Source organism: Triticum urartu, chromosome 5A, assembly GCF_056163025.1.
Source record: "Triticum urartu cultivar PI428250 chromosome 5A, HENAU_Tu73, whole genome shotgun sequence".
NCBI classification, from domain to species: domain Eukaryota; kingdom Viridiplantae; phylum Streptophyta; class Magnoliopsida; order Poales; family Poaceae; genus Triticum; species Triticum urartu.
Genome location: NC_141877.1, coordinates 481,046,829 through 481,066,639, shown reverse-complemented (window position 1 = coordinate 481,066,639; position 19,811 = coordinate 481,046,829). Strand labels below are relative to the sequence as shown.

Below are 19,811 nucleotides of genomic sequence, written 5' to 3'. Positions count from 1 at the left end.
TCAAACCATTTCGCGGAATCTGGGCTCATCATCGCTTCCTCATAGTTCGTAGGCTCGTCATGGTCAAGTAACATGACCTCCAGAGCAGGATTAATGTACTACTCTAGTGCGGATCTCACTCTGGTTTACCTACGAGGTTCAGTAGTAACTTGATCTGAAGTTACACGATCATCATCATTAGCTTCCTCACTAATTGGTGTAGGTGTCACAGAAACTGGTTTTTGTGATGAACTACTTTCCAATAAGGGAGCAGGTACAGTTACCTCATCAAGTTCTACTTTCCTCCCACTCACTTCTTTTGAGAGAAACTCCTTCTCTAGAAAGGATCCATTCAAAGCAATGAATATCTTGCCTTCGGATCTGTGATAGAAGGTGTACCCAACATTTTCTTTTGGGTATCCTATGAAGACGCACTTCTCCGATTTGGGTTTGAGCTTATCAGGTTGAAACTTTTTCACATAAGCATTGCAACCTCAAACTTTAAGAAACGACAGCTTAGGTTTCTTGCCAAACCATAGTTCATACGGTGTCGTCTCAACAGGTTTAGATGGTGCCCTATTTAACGTGAATGTAGCTGTCTCTAATGCATAACCCCAAAACGATAGTGGTAGATCGGTAAGAGACATCATAGATCGCACTATATCTAATAAAGTACGGTTATGACGTTCGGACACACCATTATGCTGTGGTGTTCCAGGTGACATGAATTTGTGAAACTATTCCACATAGTTTTAATTGAAGACCAAACTCGTAACTCAAATATTTGTCTCCGCGATCAGATCGTAGAAACCTTATTTTTCTTGTTACGATGATTTTCCACTTCACTCTGAAATTCTTTGAACTTTTCAAATGTTTCAGACTTATGTTTCATCAAGTAGATATACCCATATCTGCTCAAATCATATGTGAAGGTCAGAAAATAACGATACCCGTCGCGAGCTTCAACACTCATCCGATTGCATACATCAGTGTGTATTATTTCCAATAAGTCAGTTGCTCGCTCCATTGTTCCAGAGAACGGAGTCTTTAGTCATCTTGCCCATAAGGCATGGTTCGCAAGCACCAAGTGATTCATAATCAAGTGATTCCAAAATCCCATCAGTATGGAGTTTCTTCATGCGCTTTACACCAATATGACCTAAACGGCAGTGCCACAAATAAGTTGCACTATCATTATTAACTTTGGATCTTTTGGTTTCAATATTATGAATATGTGTATCACTACGATCGAGATCCAATGAACCATTTTCATTGGGTGTGTAACCATATAAGGTTTTATTCATGTAAACAGAACAACAATTTATTCTCTTACTTAAATGAATAACCGTATTACAATAAACATGATCAAATCATATTCATGCTCAACGCAAACACCAAATAACACTTATTTAGGTTCAACACTAATCCCGAAAGTATAGGGAGTGTGCGATGATGATCATATCAATCTTGGAACCACTTCCAACACACATCGTCACTTCACCCTTAACTAGTCTTTGTTTATTCTGCAACTCCCATCTCGAGTTACTAATCTTAGCAACTGAACTAGTATCAAATACTGAGGGGTTGCTATAAACACTAGTAAAGTACACATCAATAACATGTATATCAAATATACTTATGTTCACTTTGCCATCCTTCTTATCCGCCAATCACTTGGGGTAGTTCCGCTTCCAGTGACCAGTCCCTTTGCAGTAGAAGCACTTAGTCTCAGGCTTAGGACCAGACTTGGGTTTCTTCACTTGAGCAGCAACTTGCTTGCTATTCTTCTTGAAGTTCCCCCTTTTTCCTTTGCCCTTTTCTTGAAACTAGTGGTCTTGTCTATCATCAACACTTGATGTTTTTCTCGATTTCTACCTTCGTCAATTTCAGCATTACGAAGAGCTTGGGAATTGTTTCCGTTATCCCTTGCATATCATAGTTCATCACGAAGTTCTACTAACTTGGTGATGGTGACTAGAGAATTCTGTCAATCACTATTTTATCTGGAAGATTAACTCCCACTTGATTCAAGCGATTGTAGTACCCAGACAATCTGAGCACATGCTCACTAGTTGAGCGATTCTCCTCCATCTTTTAGCTATAGAAGTTGTTGGAGACTTCATATCTCTCAACTCAGGTATTTGCTTGAAATATTAACTTCAACTCCTGGAACATCTCATATGGTCCATGACGTTCAAAACGTCTTTGAAGTCCCGATTCTAAGCCGTTTAAGCATGGTGCACTAAACTATCAAGTAGTCATCATATTGAGCTAGCCAAACGTTCATAACGTCTGCATCTGCTCCTGTAATAGGTCCGTCACCTAGCGGTGCATCAAGGACATAATTCTTCTGTGCAGCAATGAGGATAAACCTCAGATCACAGATCCAATCCGCATCATTGCTAATAACATCTTTCAACACAATTTTCTCTAGGAACATATCAAAATAAACACAGGGAAGCAACAACGCGAGCTATTGATCTACAACATAGATATGCTAATACTACCAAGACTAAGTTCATGATAAATTAAAGTTCAATTAATCATATTACTTAAGAACTCCCACTTAGATAGACATCCCTCTAATCCTCTAAGTGATCACGTGATCCAAATCAACTAAACCATGTCCGATCATCACGTGAGACGGAGTAGTTTCATTGGTGAACATCACTATGTTGATCATATCTACTATATGATTCACGCTCGACCTTTCGGTCTCCGTGTTCCGAGGCCATGTCTGTATATGCTTGGCTCGTCAAGTATAACCTGAGTATTCCGCGTGTGCAACTGTTTTGCACCCGTTGTATTTGAACGTAGAGCCTATCACACCCGATCATCACGTGGTGTCTCAGCACGAAGAACTTTCACAACGGTGCATCCTCAGGGAGAACACTTCTTGATAATTAGTGAGAGATCATCTTAAAATGATACCGTCAATCAAAGCAAGATAAGATGCATAAAAGATATACATCACATGCAATCAATATAAGTGATATGATATGGCCATCATCATCTTGTGCTTGTGATCTCCATCTTCGAAGCATCGTCATGATCACCATCGTCACCGGCGCGACACCTTGATCTCCATCGTAGCATCGTTGTCGTCTCGCCAATCTTATACTTCTACGACTATCGCTACCGCTTAGTGATAAAGTAAAGCATTACAGGGCGATTGCATTGCATACAATAAAGCGGCAACCATATGGCTCCTGCCAGTTGCCAATAACTCGGTTACAAAACATGATCATCTCATACAATAAAATTTAGCATCATGTCTTGACCATATCACATCACAACATGCCCTGCAAAAACAAGTTAGACGTCCTCTACATTGTTGTTGCAAGTTTTACGTGGCTGCTACGGGCTTAAGCAAGAACCAATCTCACCTACGCATCAAAACCACAACGATAGTTTGTCAAGTTGGTGTTGTTTTAACCTTCGCAAGGACCGGGCGTAGCCACACTCGGTTCAACTAAAGTTGGAGAAACTGACACCCACCGGCCACCTGTGTGCAAAGCACGTCGGTAGAACCAGTCTCGCATAAGCGTACGTGTAATGTCGGTCCGGGCCGCTTCATCCAACAATACCGCCGAACCAAAGTATGACATGCTGGTAAGCAGTATGACTTATATCGCCCACAACTTACTTGTGTTCTACTCGTGCACAACATCAACGCATAAAACCTAGGCTCGGATGCCACTGTTGGGGAACGTAGTAATTTCAAAAAAATTCCTACGCACACGCAAGATCATGGTGATGCATAGCAACGAGAGGGGAGAGTGTTGTCTATGTATCCTTGTAGACCGAAAGTGGAAGCGTTATGACAACGCGGTTGATGTAGTCGTACATCTTCACAGCCGACCGATCAAGCACCGAAACTACGGCACCTCCGAGTTTTAGCACACGTTCAGCTCAATGACGATCCCCGGACTCCGATCCAGCAAAGTGTCGGGGAAGAGTTCCATCAGCACGACGACGTGGTGACGATCTTGATGTTCTACTGTCGCAAGGCTTCGCCTAAGCACCACTACGATATTATCGAGGACTATGGTGGAAGGGGGCACCGCACACGGCTAAGAAAACGATCACGAGGATCAACTTGTGTGTCTATGGGGTGCCCCTTGGCCACATATATAAAGGAGTGGAGAAGGGGGGAGAGGGCCGGCCCCTATGGCGCGCCCTGGAGGAGTCCTACTCCCACCGGGAGTAGGATTCTCCCCCTTCCAAGTAGTAGGAGTAGGAGTCAAAGCAAGGGAAGGGAGAAGAGAAGGAAGGAGGGGGCGCAGCCCCTCCCCCTAGTCCAATTCGGACTAGGCCTTGGGGGGCGCCCAACCTCTCCTCTCTCTTTCCCCTAAAGCCCAGTAAGGCCCATATACTCCCCGGCGAATTCCCGTAACTCTCCGGTACTCCAAAAAATACCCGAATCACTCGGAACCTTTCCGATGTCCGAATATAGTCGTCCAATATATCGATCTTTACGTCTCGACCATTTCGAGACTCCTCATCATGTCCCCGATCTCATCCGGGACTCCAAACTCCTTCGGTACATCAAAACTCATAAACTCATAATATAACTGTCATCAAAACCTTAAGCGTGCGGACCCTACGGGTTCGAGAACAATGTAGACATGACCAAGACACGTCTCTGGTCAATAACCAATAGCGGAAACTGGATGCTCATATTGGCTCCTACATATTCTATGAAGATCTTTATCGGTCAGACCACATAACAACATACGTTGTTCCCTTTGTCATCGGTATGTTACTTGCCCGAGATTCGATCGTCGGTATCTCAATACCTAGTTCAATCTTGTTACCGGCAAGTCTCTTTACTCGTTCCGTAATACATCATCTCGCAACTAACTCATTAGTTGCAATGCTTGCAAGGCTTATGTGATGTGCATTACCGAGAGGGCCCAGAGATACCTCTCCGACAATCGGAGTGACAAATCCTAATCTCGAAATACGCCAACCCAACATGTACCTTTGGAGACACCTGTAGAGCTCCTTTATAATCACCCAGTTACGTTGTGACGTTTGGTAGCACACAAAGTGTTCCTCCGGTAAACGGGAGTTGCATAATCTCATAGTCATAGGAACATGTATAAGTCATGAAGAAAGCAATAGCAACACACTAAACGATCGAGTGCTAAGCTAACGGAATGGGTAAAGTTAATCACATCATTCTCCTAATGGTGTGATCCCGTTAATCAAATAACAACTCTTTGTCTATGGTTAGGAAACATAACCATCTTTGATTAACGAGCTAGTCAAGTAGAGGCATACTAGTGACACTCTGTTTGTCTATGTATTCACACATGTATTATGTTTCCGGTTAATACAATTCTAGCATGAATAATAAACATTTATCATGAAATAAGGAAATAAATAATAACTTTATTATTGCCTCTAGGGCATATTTCCTTCACTACGCACACGCAACATCATGGTGATGCATAGCAACGAGGTGGGAGAGTATTGTCTACGTACCCTCGTAGACCGTAAGGGGAAGCGTTATGACATTGCGGTTGATGTAGTCGTACATCTTCACGATCGACCGATCTAGCAGCGAAGGTACGGCACCTCTGCGATCTGCACATGTTCGGCTCGGTGACGTCCCGCGAACTCATGATCCAGTAGAGCTTCGAGGGAGAGTTTCGACACAGGGCTTCGCCTAAGCACCGCTGATACGTCTCCAACGTATCTATAATTTTTGATTGCTCCATGCTATTATATTATCTATTTTGGATGTTAATGGGCTTTATTTTACACTTTTATATCATTTTTGGGACTAACCTACTAATCGGAGGGTCAGCCCAAATTGCTGTTTTTTTCCTATTTTAGGGTTTCGAAGAAAAGGAATATCAAATGGAGTCCAAACGGAATGAAACCTTCGGGAACGTGATTTTCTCAACAACCATGATCCAGGAGACATGGAGTGTGCATCAAGAAACGATCAAGGAGGGCACAAGGCAGGGGGCGCGCCTACCCCCCTAGGCGCGCCCTCCACCCTCGTGGGCCCCTCGTTGCTCCACTGATGTACTTCTTCCTCCTATATATATCCACGTATCCCCCAAACATCCAGGAGCACCACGAAAACCTAATTGCACCGCCGCAACCTTCTGTACCCGAGAGATCCCATCTTGGGGCCTTTTCCGGAGCTCCACCGGAGGGGGCATTGATCACGGAGGGCCTCTACATCAACTACATGGCCTCTCTGATGATGTGTGAGTAGTTTACTTCAGACCTACGGGTCCATATTTATTAGCTAGATGGCTTATTCTCTCTCTTTGGATCTCAATACAAAGTTCTCCTCGATCTTCTTGGAGATCTATTCAATGTAATCTTCTTTTGCGGTGTGTTTGTCGAGATCAGATGAATTGTGGGTTTATGATCCAGATTATCTATGAATATTTGATTCTCCTATAAATTCTTTTATGTATGATTGGTTTATCTTTGCAAGTATCTTCAAATTATCAGTTTGGTTTGGCCTACTAGATTGATCTTTCTTGCAATGGGAGAAGTGCTTAGCTTTGGGTTCAATCTTGCGGTGCTCGATCCCAGTGACAGAAAGGGAACCGACACGTATTGTATTGTTGCCATCGAGGATAAAAATATGGGGTTTATATCATATTGCATGACTTTATCCCTCTACATCATGTCATCTTACTTGAAGCATTACTTTGTTCTCTTGAACTTAATACTCTAGATGCATGCTGGATAGCGGTCGATGTGTGGAGTAATAGTAGTAGATGCAGAATCGTTTCGGTCTACTTGTCACGGACGTGATGCCTATATACATGATCATACCTAGATATTCTCATAACTATGCTCAATTCTATCAATTGCTCGATGGTAATTCGTTCACCCATCGTAATACTTATGCTCTTGAGAGAAGCCACTAGTGAAACCTATGGCCTCCGGGTCTATCTTCCATCATATTAATCTTCCAATACTTAGTTATTTCCATTGCCATTTATTTTACTTTGCATCTTTATTTCTCTTTATCATAAAAATACCAAAAATATTATCTTATCATATCTATCAGATCTCACTCTTGTAAGTGACCGTGAAGGGATTGACAACCCCTTTATCGCGTTGGTTGCGAGGTTCTTATTTGTTTGTGTAGGTGCATGAGACTTGAGCGTGATCTCCTACTGGATTGATACCTTGGTTCTCAAAAACTGAGGGAAATACTTACGCTACTTTACTGCATCACCCTTTCCTCTTCAAGGGAAAACCAACGCAGTGCTCAAGAGGTAGCAACCGCTACGATATTTCCAAGGTGGATTATGATGGAGGGGGGCACCGCACATGGCTAAAAGATCAATGAGCAACTTGTGTGAATATGGGGTGCCCCCCTCCCCCGTATATAAAGGAGTGGAGGAGGGGGAGGGTTGGCCCTCCTATGGCGCGCCCCATGGGGAATCCTACTCCAGATTCCCCCCTTTCCATGCAGTAGGAGTAGGAGAAGGAAGGAGGAAAGAGGAAGAAGGAAAGGGGGCGCCCCCCCTTCCTAGTCCAATTAGGACCAGAGGGGGAGGGGGCGCGCGGCCTGCCCTGGCAGCCCCTCTCTCTCTCCACTAAGGCCCATAAGGCCCACTAAACTCCCCGGGGGGTTCCGGTAACCCCCCGGTACTCCAGTATATGCCCGAACTTCACTCGAAACCCTTCCGATGTCCAAACATAGTCATCCAATATATTGATATTTATGTCTCGACCATTTCGAGACTCCTTGTCATGACCGTGATCATATCCGGACTCCGAACTACCTTCAGTACATCAAAACACATAAACTCATAATACCAATCGTCACCGAACATTAAGCGTGCGGACCCTACGGGTTCGAGAACTATGTAGACATGACCGAGACTCATCTCCGGTCAATAACCAATAGCGGAACCTGGATGCTCATATTGGTTCCTACATATTCTACGAAGATCTTTATCGGTCAAACCGCATAACAACATACGTTGTTCCCTTTGTCATTGGTATGTTACTTGCCCGAGATTCGATCGTCGGTATCTCAATGCCTAGTTCAATCTCGTTACCGGCAAGTCTCTTTACTCGTTCCGTAATGCAACATCCCGTAACTAACTCATTAGTCACATTGCTTGCAAGGCTTATAGTGATGTGCATTATCGAGAGGGCCCAGAGATACCTCTCCGATACACGGAGTGACAAATCCTAATCTCGATCTATGCCAACTCAACAAATACCATCGGAGACACCTGTAGAGCATCTTTACAATCACCCAGTTATGTTGTGACGTTTGATAGCACACAAGGTGTTCCTCCGGTATTCGGGATTTGCATAATCTCATAGTCAAAGGAATATGTATAAGTTATGAATAAAGCAATAGCAACAAACTAAACGATCATCATCTAAGCTAACGGTTGGGTCAAGTCAATCACATCATTCTCTAATGATGTGATCTCGTTAATCAAATGACAACTCATGTCTGTGGTTAGGAAACATAACCATCATTGATTCAACGAGCTAGTCAAGTAGAGGCATACTAGTGACATTCTGTTTGTCTATGTATTCGCACATGTACTAAGTTTCTGGTTAATACAATTCTAGCATGAATAATAAACATTTATCATGATATAAGGAAATATAAATAACAACTTTATTATTGCCTCTAGGGCATATTTCCTTCAGCAGCTGCCCTCCCTCTCCACCTCTATATATAGGGGGAAGGGAGGAGGGGTGGGGCGCCCTAGGGTTTCCCCTAGGGGGCCGACGGCCACCATATGGGGCAACCCTATGGTGGCTTGGCCACCAAGCCATGTGGGGCGCCGACCCTAGGTGGCCTCCTGCACCCCTTGGCCGAGTGGGTTGAGGTGGGGTGGTGCCCAGCCCCTTGTGGGCTGGTGTGCCCCCTTCCCTTGGCCCATGAGGACCCTCAACACTTGTCGGGGCCCTTCGAAACCCTTTTCGGTCTTCCGACGATAACCTGGTACCTCGCGGGACACTTCCAGAATCTGATTCCCTTCGTCCTATATATCAATCTTCACCCCCGGACCATTCCGGAGTTCCTCGTCATGTCTGAGATCTCATCCGGGACTTCGAACAACCTTCGGTCACCAACACAATAACTCAACTATACTTAGATCATCACCAAACATTGAGTGTGTAGACCCTGTGGGTTCGAAAACTATACAGACATGACTGAGACACCTCTACGGTCAATAACGAATAGCGGGACCTGGATGTCCATATTGGTTCCTACATATTCTACGAAGATCTTTATTGGTCGAACCTTGATGCCAAGGATTCAGCTAATCCCATATGCAGTTCCCTTTATACATCGGTATGTTATTTGCCCGAGATTCGATTGTCGGTATCTCCATACCTAGTTCAATCTCATTATTGGCAAGTCTCTTTATTCGTTTCGTAATACAAGATCCCGTGGCTAACTCCTTAGTCACATTGCTTGCAAGCTCATTGTGATGTTGTATTACCGAGTGGGCCTTGAGATACCTCTCTGTCATACGGAGTGATAAATCTCAGTCTTGATCCATGCCAACTCAACAGACACCCTTGGAGATACCTGTAGAACATCTTTATAGTCACCCAGTTACGTTGTGACATTTGATACACACAAGGTACTCCTTCGGTGTCAGTGAGTTGCATGACCTCATGGTCATAGGAACAGATACTTGACATGTAGAAAACGATAGCAATAAACTTGATACGATCATATGCTACGCTTATAGTTTAGGTCTTGTTCATCACATCATTCTCCTAATGATGTGATCCCGTTATCGAATGACAACTCATGTCTATGGCTAGGAAACCATAGTCATCTTTGATCAACGAGCTAGTCCGGTAGAGGCTCACTAGGGACATGTTGTTGTCTATGTATTCACACATGTATTTGAGTTTCCAGTCAATATAACTATAGCATGGATAATAAACAATTATCATGAACAAGGGAATATAATAATAACCACTTTATTATTGCCTCTAGGGCATATTTCCAACACCACATGAACAATAACACATGTTAGTCATAAGTTAAAAAATCACATTTTCTTGTGTGGTTATGGATGATATACGTGTTGGACGCTAGGAGAAAATCTATGTAGTTCATGTTTCATTTTTCTTCTGTTAACTTCAATCTGAAAACAATTTCTCTTTTTGTACAACATTTTGTCACATGCTTAATATGTTGTATTTTTTAATAGATAAACCCGAGCTACTACTCCCTCCATTCCTAAATATAAGTCTTTCTAGAGATTCCAAAAGGGATTACATACAGATGTATATAGATATATCTTAGAGTGTAGATTCACTCATTTTACTCCATATTTAGTCCGCATTGGAATCTTTAAAAAGACTTATATTTTGGAACGGAGGAAGTACTAGGTTTGCTTTTACATTAGTTTTATAGTTTTCTGTAGCAAGTTTTATGCATGTGTCTGAACAAAGTTCCCGCAGCAACTTGTGGGATATCATCTAATCAAACAAGTGGCAGTGGTGAGTAATTATGAACGGGGGTGTGGAATTTGTTCCCTCCAACTAGTACTCCATTGGTTTATTGTTATTCCGAAGTGGCACATATAACATGAATGTCATCAATTTTTTCGTTGTTGCATGCAAGTTTTGTGTCATGTTTCGAGTGTGTCGATGGTAGAAGCAATGGACATGAGACACCGCTTGATGCTAGAGAACTACATTCAAAGCGATGCAGTTCAGGTTGAATCCAATTCCAATCCTATGGAAGTGGTTGAGACCTGTTTTGCAGAATAGAGATTGTGTATTATAGGAACAACTATACATGCAAACTGTTTTGCGATAGCGGCGATGGTTGGTCGACTTTGAGCATTGTCCAAGGAAGGCGAATGGAGCCTCACATAAGATAGCTTGGTTTCGTTTTATCTCTAGTGATTCTTGTAGTTGGATCAATGAATCATTAAACCACCTAGCTTTGACTAGATACACTTGCGGACGATGTAACTATTACTATTTGATATTAACAGTGTTAGTCATGATGGCATTGCCCAAGGAGAAGAAGGGCCCAAGCACACGCAATTCTTGTTGAAGCAAAAATTAAGAAGTTGGTACATCTTGTATTGTAGGCACACATGCATAACAAATCCCCAAAATAAAATAGAAGGGGAACATATAACGTATTCACAAGAGCCCTAAAACAATATAATATGTGATTATCACAGGCAGCGAAGCCAGCGTGCCGACTATTACCCTGCAAAAAAAAAGGAAAGAGCAGTTATAGCTTACGTATGTTATCTTCCTCTTCGGAAAATAGCAGTGTGGTTGATATGCACAAACAGTTAATGGAGGACTCTAATCACCGTGACACGATCACATTTGCAGTTTACTTACACGGTACTGAGTACATCAGCGTGCAGGTCATACTCTAGCGCAAAGATAAATGCTCCGACAGACTGAGGCAGTGCAGCCTACCAACAGGAACAAAGTGAGTTACTACCATTGATTTGGATGCTTGGCTCAATTAGCCAAAAAAGGAAGGAAACGTCATTTGCATTAGTTGTAAGCCCGTAACCTGTAAACTTATGTACTGTTACCTGTAAGATGGCAACACGCAAAAGGTCACCACGCAGTCCCAAAAGTAGCGCTCCGACCGCGGTGGCTGCCGGAGCAGCGACGAACCTCATCGCCATGCCCAACGCCGTCAGTCCAGGCCGGCACACGACGAGCTTGTCCTGTAATCCTATGAACAGGCCTACAATACAACCGCCAGATATGCCATTCATGATCAATCACTTAATTTCTCTTCAATCTCATACTGTTTGAATTATATTCATTACTATTTACTCTCTCATTTCTGAAATATAAGGTCCACTATTGTGTGCGGTCAATAATGTTTGGAACTTTGGCCACTACTAATCTCATACTGCCGATCTTTGCATTTGTCCAGCAAACTACGTGTACTACTATTTTTAGTCATATTATAAATGAAATGTTATTAAATTTGAGAAATTTTGATATGATGTGATATGCCCCGTCACTCTCGTTAGCTACACCATCCTTTTGAGTGTTAAAGTATAATACACCATGGATTCTGAGAGAGGATTTGTGACACGCAGGTGCAGGGCACTGAGTCCCTCGCACATGCTTTTTCTTTTGGCTTCAATTTTTCAATCTTTCATATCTTTTGAACAAAAAATCTAAATTAAATTATGTTTTGATATTCATGTTTCTCTTGACGATGACCTTCAAATAAGATCCATTTTGAGCAGTTTAAAAAATGTTAAATTTCAACCTTTGAAACTTAGTACAAGTGACCCACAAAATCACAATTTTGTACAAAAATGCTCACTTTAAGTTTTAACTTTGAAACTTGATACGAACGATTGAGAAAATCGCAAGTTTCAAATGCAAAATCCTCAGTTTCAAAGATTAAAACTTAAAACTATTTTTTTTCTTTGTGAGATCCAACTACTTTGGGGATCGTGAGGCAATCGGGTGGCCGGGAAGGGTAGGGCAGGTGCGTGCCCCTGCGAGTTTTCGCATGGATTCTGGGATGCTAACATTTTTCGAAGCAAGTTCAGCTGATGTACGTATTTTGTAAGAAATAATTTTTTGATTGCGGATTTGTTAATTACCTTTTAAAAGGACTAGAATTTAAGTACTCCCTCCAATTCATATTACTTGTCGTTCAAACATACATCCATTTGAATGACAAGTAATATGGATCGAAGGGAGTAGTAACAGCTAGTTGGTTCGTCACTTTAGACGTTTTTGGTCTTGAGCCACGTTTCGGCCTAAGCTCATTTGTGGCAAAGTTGGCCAAAATATGAGTTGCCACAAAAAGCATGATAAGTCTAGCTAAAAAAGATGTTTCTGTGGACTCATGGGCCATGACACGCTAGGGAGAGAATGTATGGCAAAGTGTGATCGACCACCCAACACTACCATGACAAGCTGTCGTAGAATGTGGGTACCAAAACCCAAGACTTCCGTTGTTAGTAGTACGTACCCGTGTTAAACATTCCGATCCCAAGGCCGGTCCTTGACATGATCGAAATCGAGCCATCTACGATGCCTGGCATCTCCAGGTGCCACCTTATCATTGCAAACACGTAGATGGATATTAATCAGAAAATGCTACTGTACGTAGTGCTTCTCGTGAGAGAAAAATCGCTGCTGTGTCGAACCTGTTTGCCACGGAAGACCACAGAACCCCAAGGAGGCTCGCGTACACGTTCGGGTTCCCGCCGACCTTGACCCCAACCGTCCGCAGCAGCCGCGCCCAGAACGCGCACCCCGTCGCCGCCGTCTTCCGGCCGCCCCCGTCGCCGCTCCCCGGCGCTGCCTGACCGCCTTCTTCGCGCGCGCCGCCGTCGGGTGCCGGCGCCGACGTCACCTCCAGCCACGCCTGCCTCGCCTCGAACACCACCAGCAGCAGCGGGAGCCACACGACGGCCTGCAGCACCGACAGCTGCACGACGATGTCGCGCGCCCACTTGCCGTACATGGCGTCCAGCAGCGGCACGCCCACGAAGAGCCCGTTGTTCAGCGTGCCCAGCGAGTAGCCGGTGATGCACCACGACCAGGAGGGGCCGCCCGGCCACGCCGAGGCCGAGCTAGCGGGTGGTGCCTTGGGGGCACGGATCCAATGCCGCCAGCAGCAGTACGCGATCCACCCGGCGAGTGCGAGCACGACGACGAGCTTGGCGACGGCGTCGGCGGCCAGGACGCGGTACCCTGCGGCGAACGTGCCGGCGTGAGCGTTGAAGTCGAAGGCGAAGAAGGGGAGCGCGAAGTAGATGACGAGGCGGTTCACGGCGTCGCACTGGTCGCGAGTGAAGAACTTCCACCACTGCACGGAGGCGTAGCCGAGGCCGAGGGCGAAGTAGAGCGGCGCCATGGCCGACACCACCTTGTACACGTCCCCCCACCCTATCATCTCGGCCACCACCTAGCTAGCAAGCTAGCTCACTCGTGGTTTGGTGCTTTGGTCTAGGTACCGAGGAATAACCAAGTGGAGTTGGACAAATGCGACGAGCTGCCTGCCATTCCCTTAGCTCGATCATATCGATCGCTCCATTTAAGTAACAGGAGTTCGTCATGTCAACATGCCAACAATCGACATCGACAGTGATGCACCTTTCATACCAACATCAATGGTGATAGAATATCTTGTATACCAAGTTTGTAACCTTGGTTAGTTAGCCGGATTTGTCTCGATTACAAATATCAAGCAATCTTGTTTTCCTTCAAGCAGGGACACTACAATATGATGTAAAACACCCTGCCATTTAGGGTTTTTGAAACAGCCGACGCCCATTCTGATAGTTATCAACGGCAAAAAAAAAATGGTAGGTTTTTGGAACCCTAATGTGGAAAGTGATAGTTTTATGCTATTCACTCATTATATAAGCCGGCTATATTTTAGTAGTTGAAGCATTGGCAACTGAGCTATAGCAAATAAAATGTAGACATTCCCTCTCTCTCTCTCTCTCTCTCTCTCTCTCTCTCTCTCTCTCTTTGTTGATACGCAGTTTCGGTGGCTCAGGGTCAGGGGAGACAACACATGTCGTGCACGCACTACCGGACTCACGGTCTATGCCTACGGCCAGGGGCCGTCGGCATAGGTCCTTTGCCGTCGGCATAGATCTATGCCTACGGCTGCCGTTGGCATAGACCCGTCGGCGTAGATATCGTCAGCGTAGTCTTGTCAGACCGTCGGCGTAGTACAGCCGTCGGCATAGGGGCCTATGCCGACGGCCGGGGTCAGCCGTCGGCAGTGTTTTTCCGTCTGACGGCAACGGACGGCGCCGTCAAAAGCGCTGACGAGTCATGGAACGCCACGTGGCAGAGGTACGCCAACGGCTTGGCCGTCAGCATAGGTAGAAATCTATGCCGACGGCCTAGCCGTCGGCGTACCTCTACCACATGGCATTTCGTGGTGCTCCTGGTGGCAGTGCTATGCCTACGGCAAAGCCGTAGGCATAGATGGAATCTATGCCGACGGCTTTGCCGTAGGCATAGCACAGCCACGTGTCTTTCTCTGGTTTCTCCTGGCGGCAGGGCTATGCCTACGGCAAAGCCGTCGGCATAGTTTTTTTTCCCTGTTTTCTCTTTTTCAATTCATTTGACAGCATTTCAAAGCAGAATAATATGGAATTCTGCATAAATATGACTGTTCATCATCTAAACATACTCAAGTTCATCATCATCATCATCATCTAAACATAGTCAAGTTCATCATCATCTAAAGATCATCACCGGCGGAAGTTCATGAACATAAAAGTAGTGCAAGACATGGAACATCATAAAAGTAGCAACATGAAAGGCATGGCACGACGGCCACATGCACGGAATCATCATCGACATCAAGCAAGACCACCTCCGCCAAAACCACCACCACCAAGACCACCTCCGCCAAAACCACCACCACCAAGACCACCTCCGCCAAAACCGCCACCACCAAGACCACCTCCGCCAAAACCGCCACCACGACCACCATCACTCTGCCAGATCGGAGTGACTGGGGTCGACGGAGCAGTAGTCGAGCCACCGGTCCCCTACATGTTTCAGAAAAGATTCTAACGGTAAATATGATATGATAGTGTTGAATGAACGAGAACTAGTTTGCCAGTAGTTAGGCAAATGTACTAACCGGACCATCACTGCCTAGTGCCACCCATTCATCGAACGTGGGCACGTGTGGGGGTTCTCCCGCAGGTGGGGGTGGGGGTCCCATTTGTGGTGGATCCATGCGATTACTCCAAGACGCCAACATAGCCTGGATGTTAGTTAAACAAGCAAACTAGAAAGTCAGAAGGAATGAAAGTGCAAAAATTTAGCTTGGTTTTAAGAGGGCAAAACTAACCGCCATCATCTGACGATTGTAATCATCATTTGCCTTCACTCGTTGCAAGTACTCTCGCACCTCGAGATTCTTATGCTCGACAAAGGCCTTATATGCCTACATAATTTAGGTTGTTTCTAAGTGAGCAATGCTGAAAATGAACTGAGAATGCTAGAGAGAAAAAGATAAAGGGGAAGTACTTACAGCATGCTGGCGGGCTAAGGGAGTCTGTGAATGCCCCGTACTCTCTAACTGGCTCGGGTTGGTAGACCGAAGCCGTGTGTACGAGATCGAAGGAGTTATCAAGCCATCGAAACACGGATACCGGCCATGTGACTTCCCCTGGATGGCCACCACCGCCGTGTCATCGATCTGGGACTGGGTGACCTCAGGAGCAGGAACATCCGGATGCAACTTCTGATAGTGCTGAGTGTAAGACTCCAGGTGCTCCTCGGTCTTGCCATAGTACTGGCTCTCGCCCTCCTTGGGATGACTCCGCTCGCGGGCTAGCTTCCACGACTCAATGTCTGAGAGCGGCCTCTTCAACTTGTCCTCCTGCAACGTCAAACAGAAGTTAGCCATACATAAGAACATGACGGTAAAGAAGAACAAAAATGCATCATGCATATAGATATACCTTCATGGCCTTGAAGCCCCAATGGTTCCTGTTTCCTTGGCCGTGTGTCCCATCTTTTCCACGGTTAGCCCGGGCCTTGATGCTCTTGGCAGCAAACTCTGCATCGGCGCCGAGCCACCTATCCACCAAACTCGCCCATCCGTCATGCCTTCCATAGCACCAACGAGGAACAACCTATGCAAATTTTGGAAGCATGACATGTGAGCACGAAACATATAGTTGACTGCTTGAAACAATGATAAGTTAGTAATAGTTACCATCATGAACTGCTCCCTGTTCAAGGTAAGTCGTTGCCTCTGCGCTTGAGTTTTGGTCATCTTTTGGTGCAGGTAGATGTGGTAGTACTGCGAGACGGCAACCCAGCGCACCTTGTACTGCAACTGACGAGCTTTCTTCTTCGCAGCCGCAAGCAAGACCACGTCGGCTCTGGCCTTGTGCTCGTCAAGAACTCTATAGATTTGTTGCAATCATGCATAAACCAGAAGCAAACAAGGCATGAGTTGAGTGATTCAATGATAAACTATGAACGAAACTGAAGACAAGTGATTCAGAAGAGAACTTACCCAAAATTTGGTGATCACGGCCTTAGCGGCCGTCCCGTACTCCGCGTTGCTGCAAGCCTCATAGTGGGCCCAGCTCGTGGCCAAAACCCGCAGCTGCGGGTCCCTGACTGGCCGCGGGCAGAATAGGCCAGGCCAAAACTCCTTCAACAGGACAGTGATAAAGCCGTTCGATTTACGGCCCTTTCCGTGAAGGATCCAGTTTCTGCAAAAGAATCAAATGATTGCCATGTGTACAATAAGAAAATGTTGTCATGTGTTGAAAATATGATTGAGAGGCACTTACTCTGTCCCCATAAGTTCAATGAGCCACTTGTGCTCCTCGATAGAAGGTGGTGTAGGTAGTCCGGCATTACCACGCAGCCACCCCTGTGGAGCACCCGGTGGCAAGTCACCCCATAACTCGGGATCAACCTCCCCTCCACCCTCCTCGCCCTCCTCCTCACCCTCCTCCTCGGCCTCCTCATCCTCGCCCTCCTCCTCCTCACCCTCCTCCTCCTCCTCACCCTCCTCCTCCTCGCCATCAGGAACATACTCCTCCTCCTCAGACTCAGAAGGTGCCTCTGTATAGGAGGGCATCGAAGAAGACCCTCCTATTTCGGACACGGCCCGAAGTTTTTTGCCCCGGATGCCTCTCCCCCCACCTCCTCCTCCTCTAGGGGCTCTCCCCCCATCGCCTCCTCCTCTAGGATCTCTTACCCCGACCCCTCCACCTCCCTGTGAGGTGTCATCCTCGCGTAGTCGGGAGGGAACCTTGTGGGCTCGTCCACTCTGAGTAAGTCCTTTGAATTTACTGAGGAAACTGGCGCCGCTGGACTTGCCCATGATTAGCAAACCTGCATTGAGAAGAGAATAAACAATTAGTAAGGATATCAATTAAACAAGCATACAGGAAAAACATTAATACCAGAAGAGAACATTAAGCATACTATTGTAATGATCATTAAAAGAACTTACATTTTCTAGAACCCATATGAATCATCACTATTGTAATCTATTTGTGGACCGGTCTCATCATCACTATCACGCATATCTTCTTTGTTGTCTGACGGAGGTGGAGGCTCTTCCTCATCGTCAGCGTCTTCATTTAACTTTTCAAGCATAATTATGTCTCTTTGATTCACAACTGCCTCACCATCAATCCGTGCGTCGTCGTCGTTTGGGTCCAGGTCAACATAACCCAAGTCATCATCCTCGTTGTTTCGGACCACGTCATCATGTTCCTCTTGATAGAACACTCCCTCGTATGTCATGGGGTTTATGTTGTAGTAATCATCATCGTTCGGGTCCGGTAGCTTACCATGTGGCGACACCTTGAACACAACTTCCCAACCCTTTAGGTACTCTTTCTGGCATGGGTAAGGCAGATAATATACTTGTGTGGCCTGGGTAGCGGCGATAAAGAGATCAGCTCCGGCATAGACGGTTGATGGTTTAACTTCAACTAAACCAATAGAAGGCGTATGTCTCAGACCCTTTTTGGGGTCGAACCATCGGCATTTGAACACAGTGAGACTTAGGTGTTCGCGGCCACGTTTGAATGTAAGCTCGTATATTTTTCCTACCCTTCCGTAGTAATCTACTTTATTATCTCCTTCAGTGAAGACTCCGGTATTTATGGTTTTGGGATCAGGCCGACTGTTCTGGTGCTCCTCTGTATGGAAGCGATACCCATTCACATCATACTTTTCGCATGTCATGACGACAGGGTCAAAACCCATGGAAACCCATCTCAATTCTTCATCCATTGATTCGGTCGGATCATTTCCCTACAAGTTTAATTGAAATTATAGGGTGCATGAGTTTAATTGAAATTATAGGGTGCATGAGTTTAATTGAAAGTGTGAAAAATTACTTTCTCCATGAACCACGCAACGAAATTTTTCCTTCCATCAGCACCCTTTCGGAGAAGAGCAAGTGCCTCCGCTTCTGTAGGAGGCAGCATTCCCGTCCATTCTTCTTCAACGAATCGACTATAATAAGAAAAGCGGTATAAGAACTAGGCAAAGTGAACATAACGAATTGACTAAAAGAATGGTGCAAAGGTATTACCTCATCCACTCATCCTCAACTTCCTTGATGTTGTGCAAGATATAGAACATGACATCCTCCCACTCATCTCATGGCATGAGATAAGGTTTCGAGCATCCAGGCCTACCACCTTGCCCGATGAATAGAGGCAACTTGGGTTTATACTTGGGTTCTTCTGTATTGTATCGAGACACCTTATTGTGCAACGTGGGAACATGGTCCGGATAGTAGGCTGTCCTGAGGTCTGCCACCTCCTCTAGGATAACTGCCTCAGCTATGGAAGCTTCAATCTTAGCTTTGTTTCCACATTTCTGTCTCAGATGCTTGTTCTGTCTCTCAGGGTCGTACTGCCAACGATTCTGCACAGGGCCCCCCAACAATACCTCGTTCGGGAGGTGCAAAATGAGATGTGTCATCGGAGTAAAGAAGCTTGGCGGGAAGATCTTCTCTAGCTTGCATATCAACTCCGGCGCCTTCTTATGCATTTCTTTTATCTTCTCAGGACATACTTCTTTAGCACAAAGCGTGCGGAAGAAATGGCTTAACTCCGCAAGCACACGCCAGACACGCTCGGGAACATAGCCCCGAACCATCACCGGCATATTCCGCTCAATCCATACATGATAGTCATGACTCTTGAGCCCGGTCACTCTGCCCGTTGAAAGATTGACCCCCTTACTTATATTCGACGCATAACCATCAGTGAACTTCACGACGTGTTTCAGCCACTTGAATGCCTCCATCTTATGATCCTTTTTAAGTACGAAGTTAGCATCTAGCTTGAACCAAGATTTTC

At 45.4% G+C, this 19,811-nt stretch overlaps 3 protein-coding genes across 4 annotated transcripts; all 3 read right to left on the bottom strand.

The window, feature by feature from the left end:
• Positions 1-11,121: 11,121 nt before the first annotated feature.
• Positions 11,122-13,879, bottom strand: LOC125556313 (putative auxin efflux carrier component 5b). Of its 2 annotated transcripts, XM_087522948.1 has the most exons (6): positions 13,608-13,879; positions 13,128-13,556; positions 12,950-13,035; positions 11,535-11,692; positions 11,332-11,408; positions 11,122-11,191 (listed from the first exon to the last, which is right to left on the bottom strand). In XM_087522948.1, the coding sequence occupies exons 1-6, from the start codon at positions 13,877-13,879 to the stop codon at positions 11,122-11,124; spliced, it is 1,092 nt and encodes a 363-aa protein (XP_087379074.1). The 2 variants fall into 2 exon arrangements, with proteins under 2 accessions (XP_087379074.1, XP_048575023.1); XM_048719066.1 differs by having other exon boundaries at positions 13,128-13,879.
• Positions 13,880-15,441: 1,562 nt separating this feature from the next.
• On the bottom strand, positions 15,442-16,844 carry LOC147972124 (uncharacterized). The gene is made up of 6 exons (XM_087524236.1): positions 16,682-16,844; positions 16,425-16,598; positions 15,992-16,342; positions 15,809-15,904; positions 15,601-15,721; positions 15,442-15,500 (listed from the first exon to the last, which is right to left on the bottom strand). Exons 1-6 carry the CDS (start codon positions 16,739-16,741, stop codon positions 15,442-15,444), a joined length of 861 nt encoding a protein of 286 aa, XP_087380362.1. The 5' UTR covers positions 16,742-16,844.
• Positions 16,845-16,865: 21 nt separating this feature from the next.
• LOC147972123 (uncharacterized) lies at positions 16,866-18,892 on the bottom strand. The gene is made up of 5 exons (XM_087524235.1): positions 17,991-18,892; positions 17,684-17,820; positions 17,271-17,353; positions 16,988-17,189; positions 16,866-16,874 (listed from the first exon to the last, which is right to left on the bottom strand). Exons 1-5 carry the CDS (start codon positions 18,730-18,732, stop codon positions 16,866-16,868), a joined length of 1,173 nt encoding a protein of 390 aa, XP_087380361.1. The 5' UTR covers positions 18,733-18,892.
• Between the last annotated feature and the right edge of the window lie 919 nt (positions 18,893-19,811).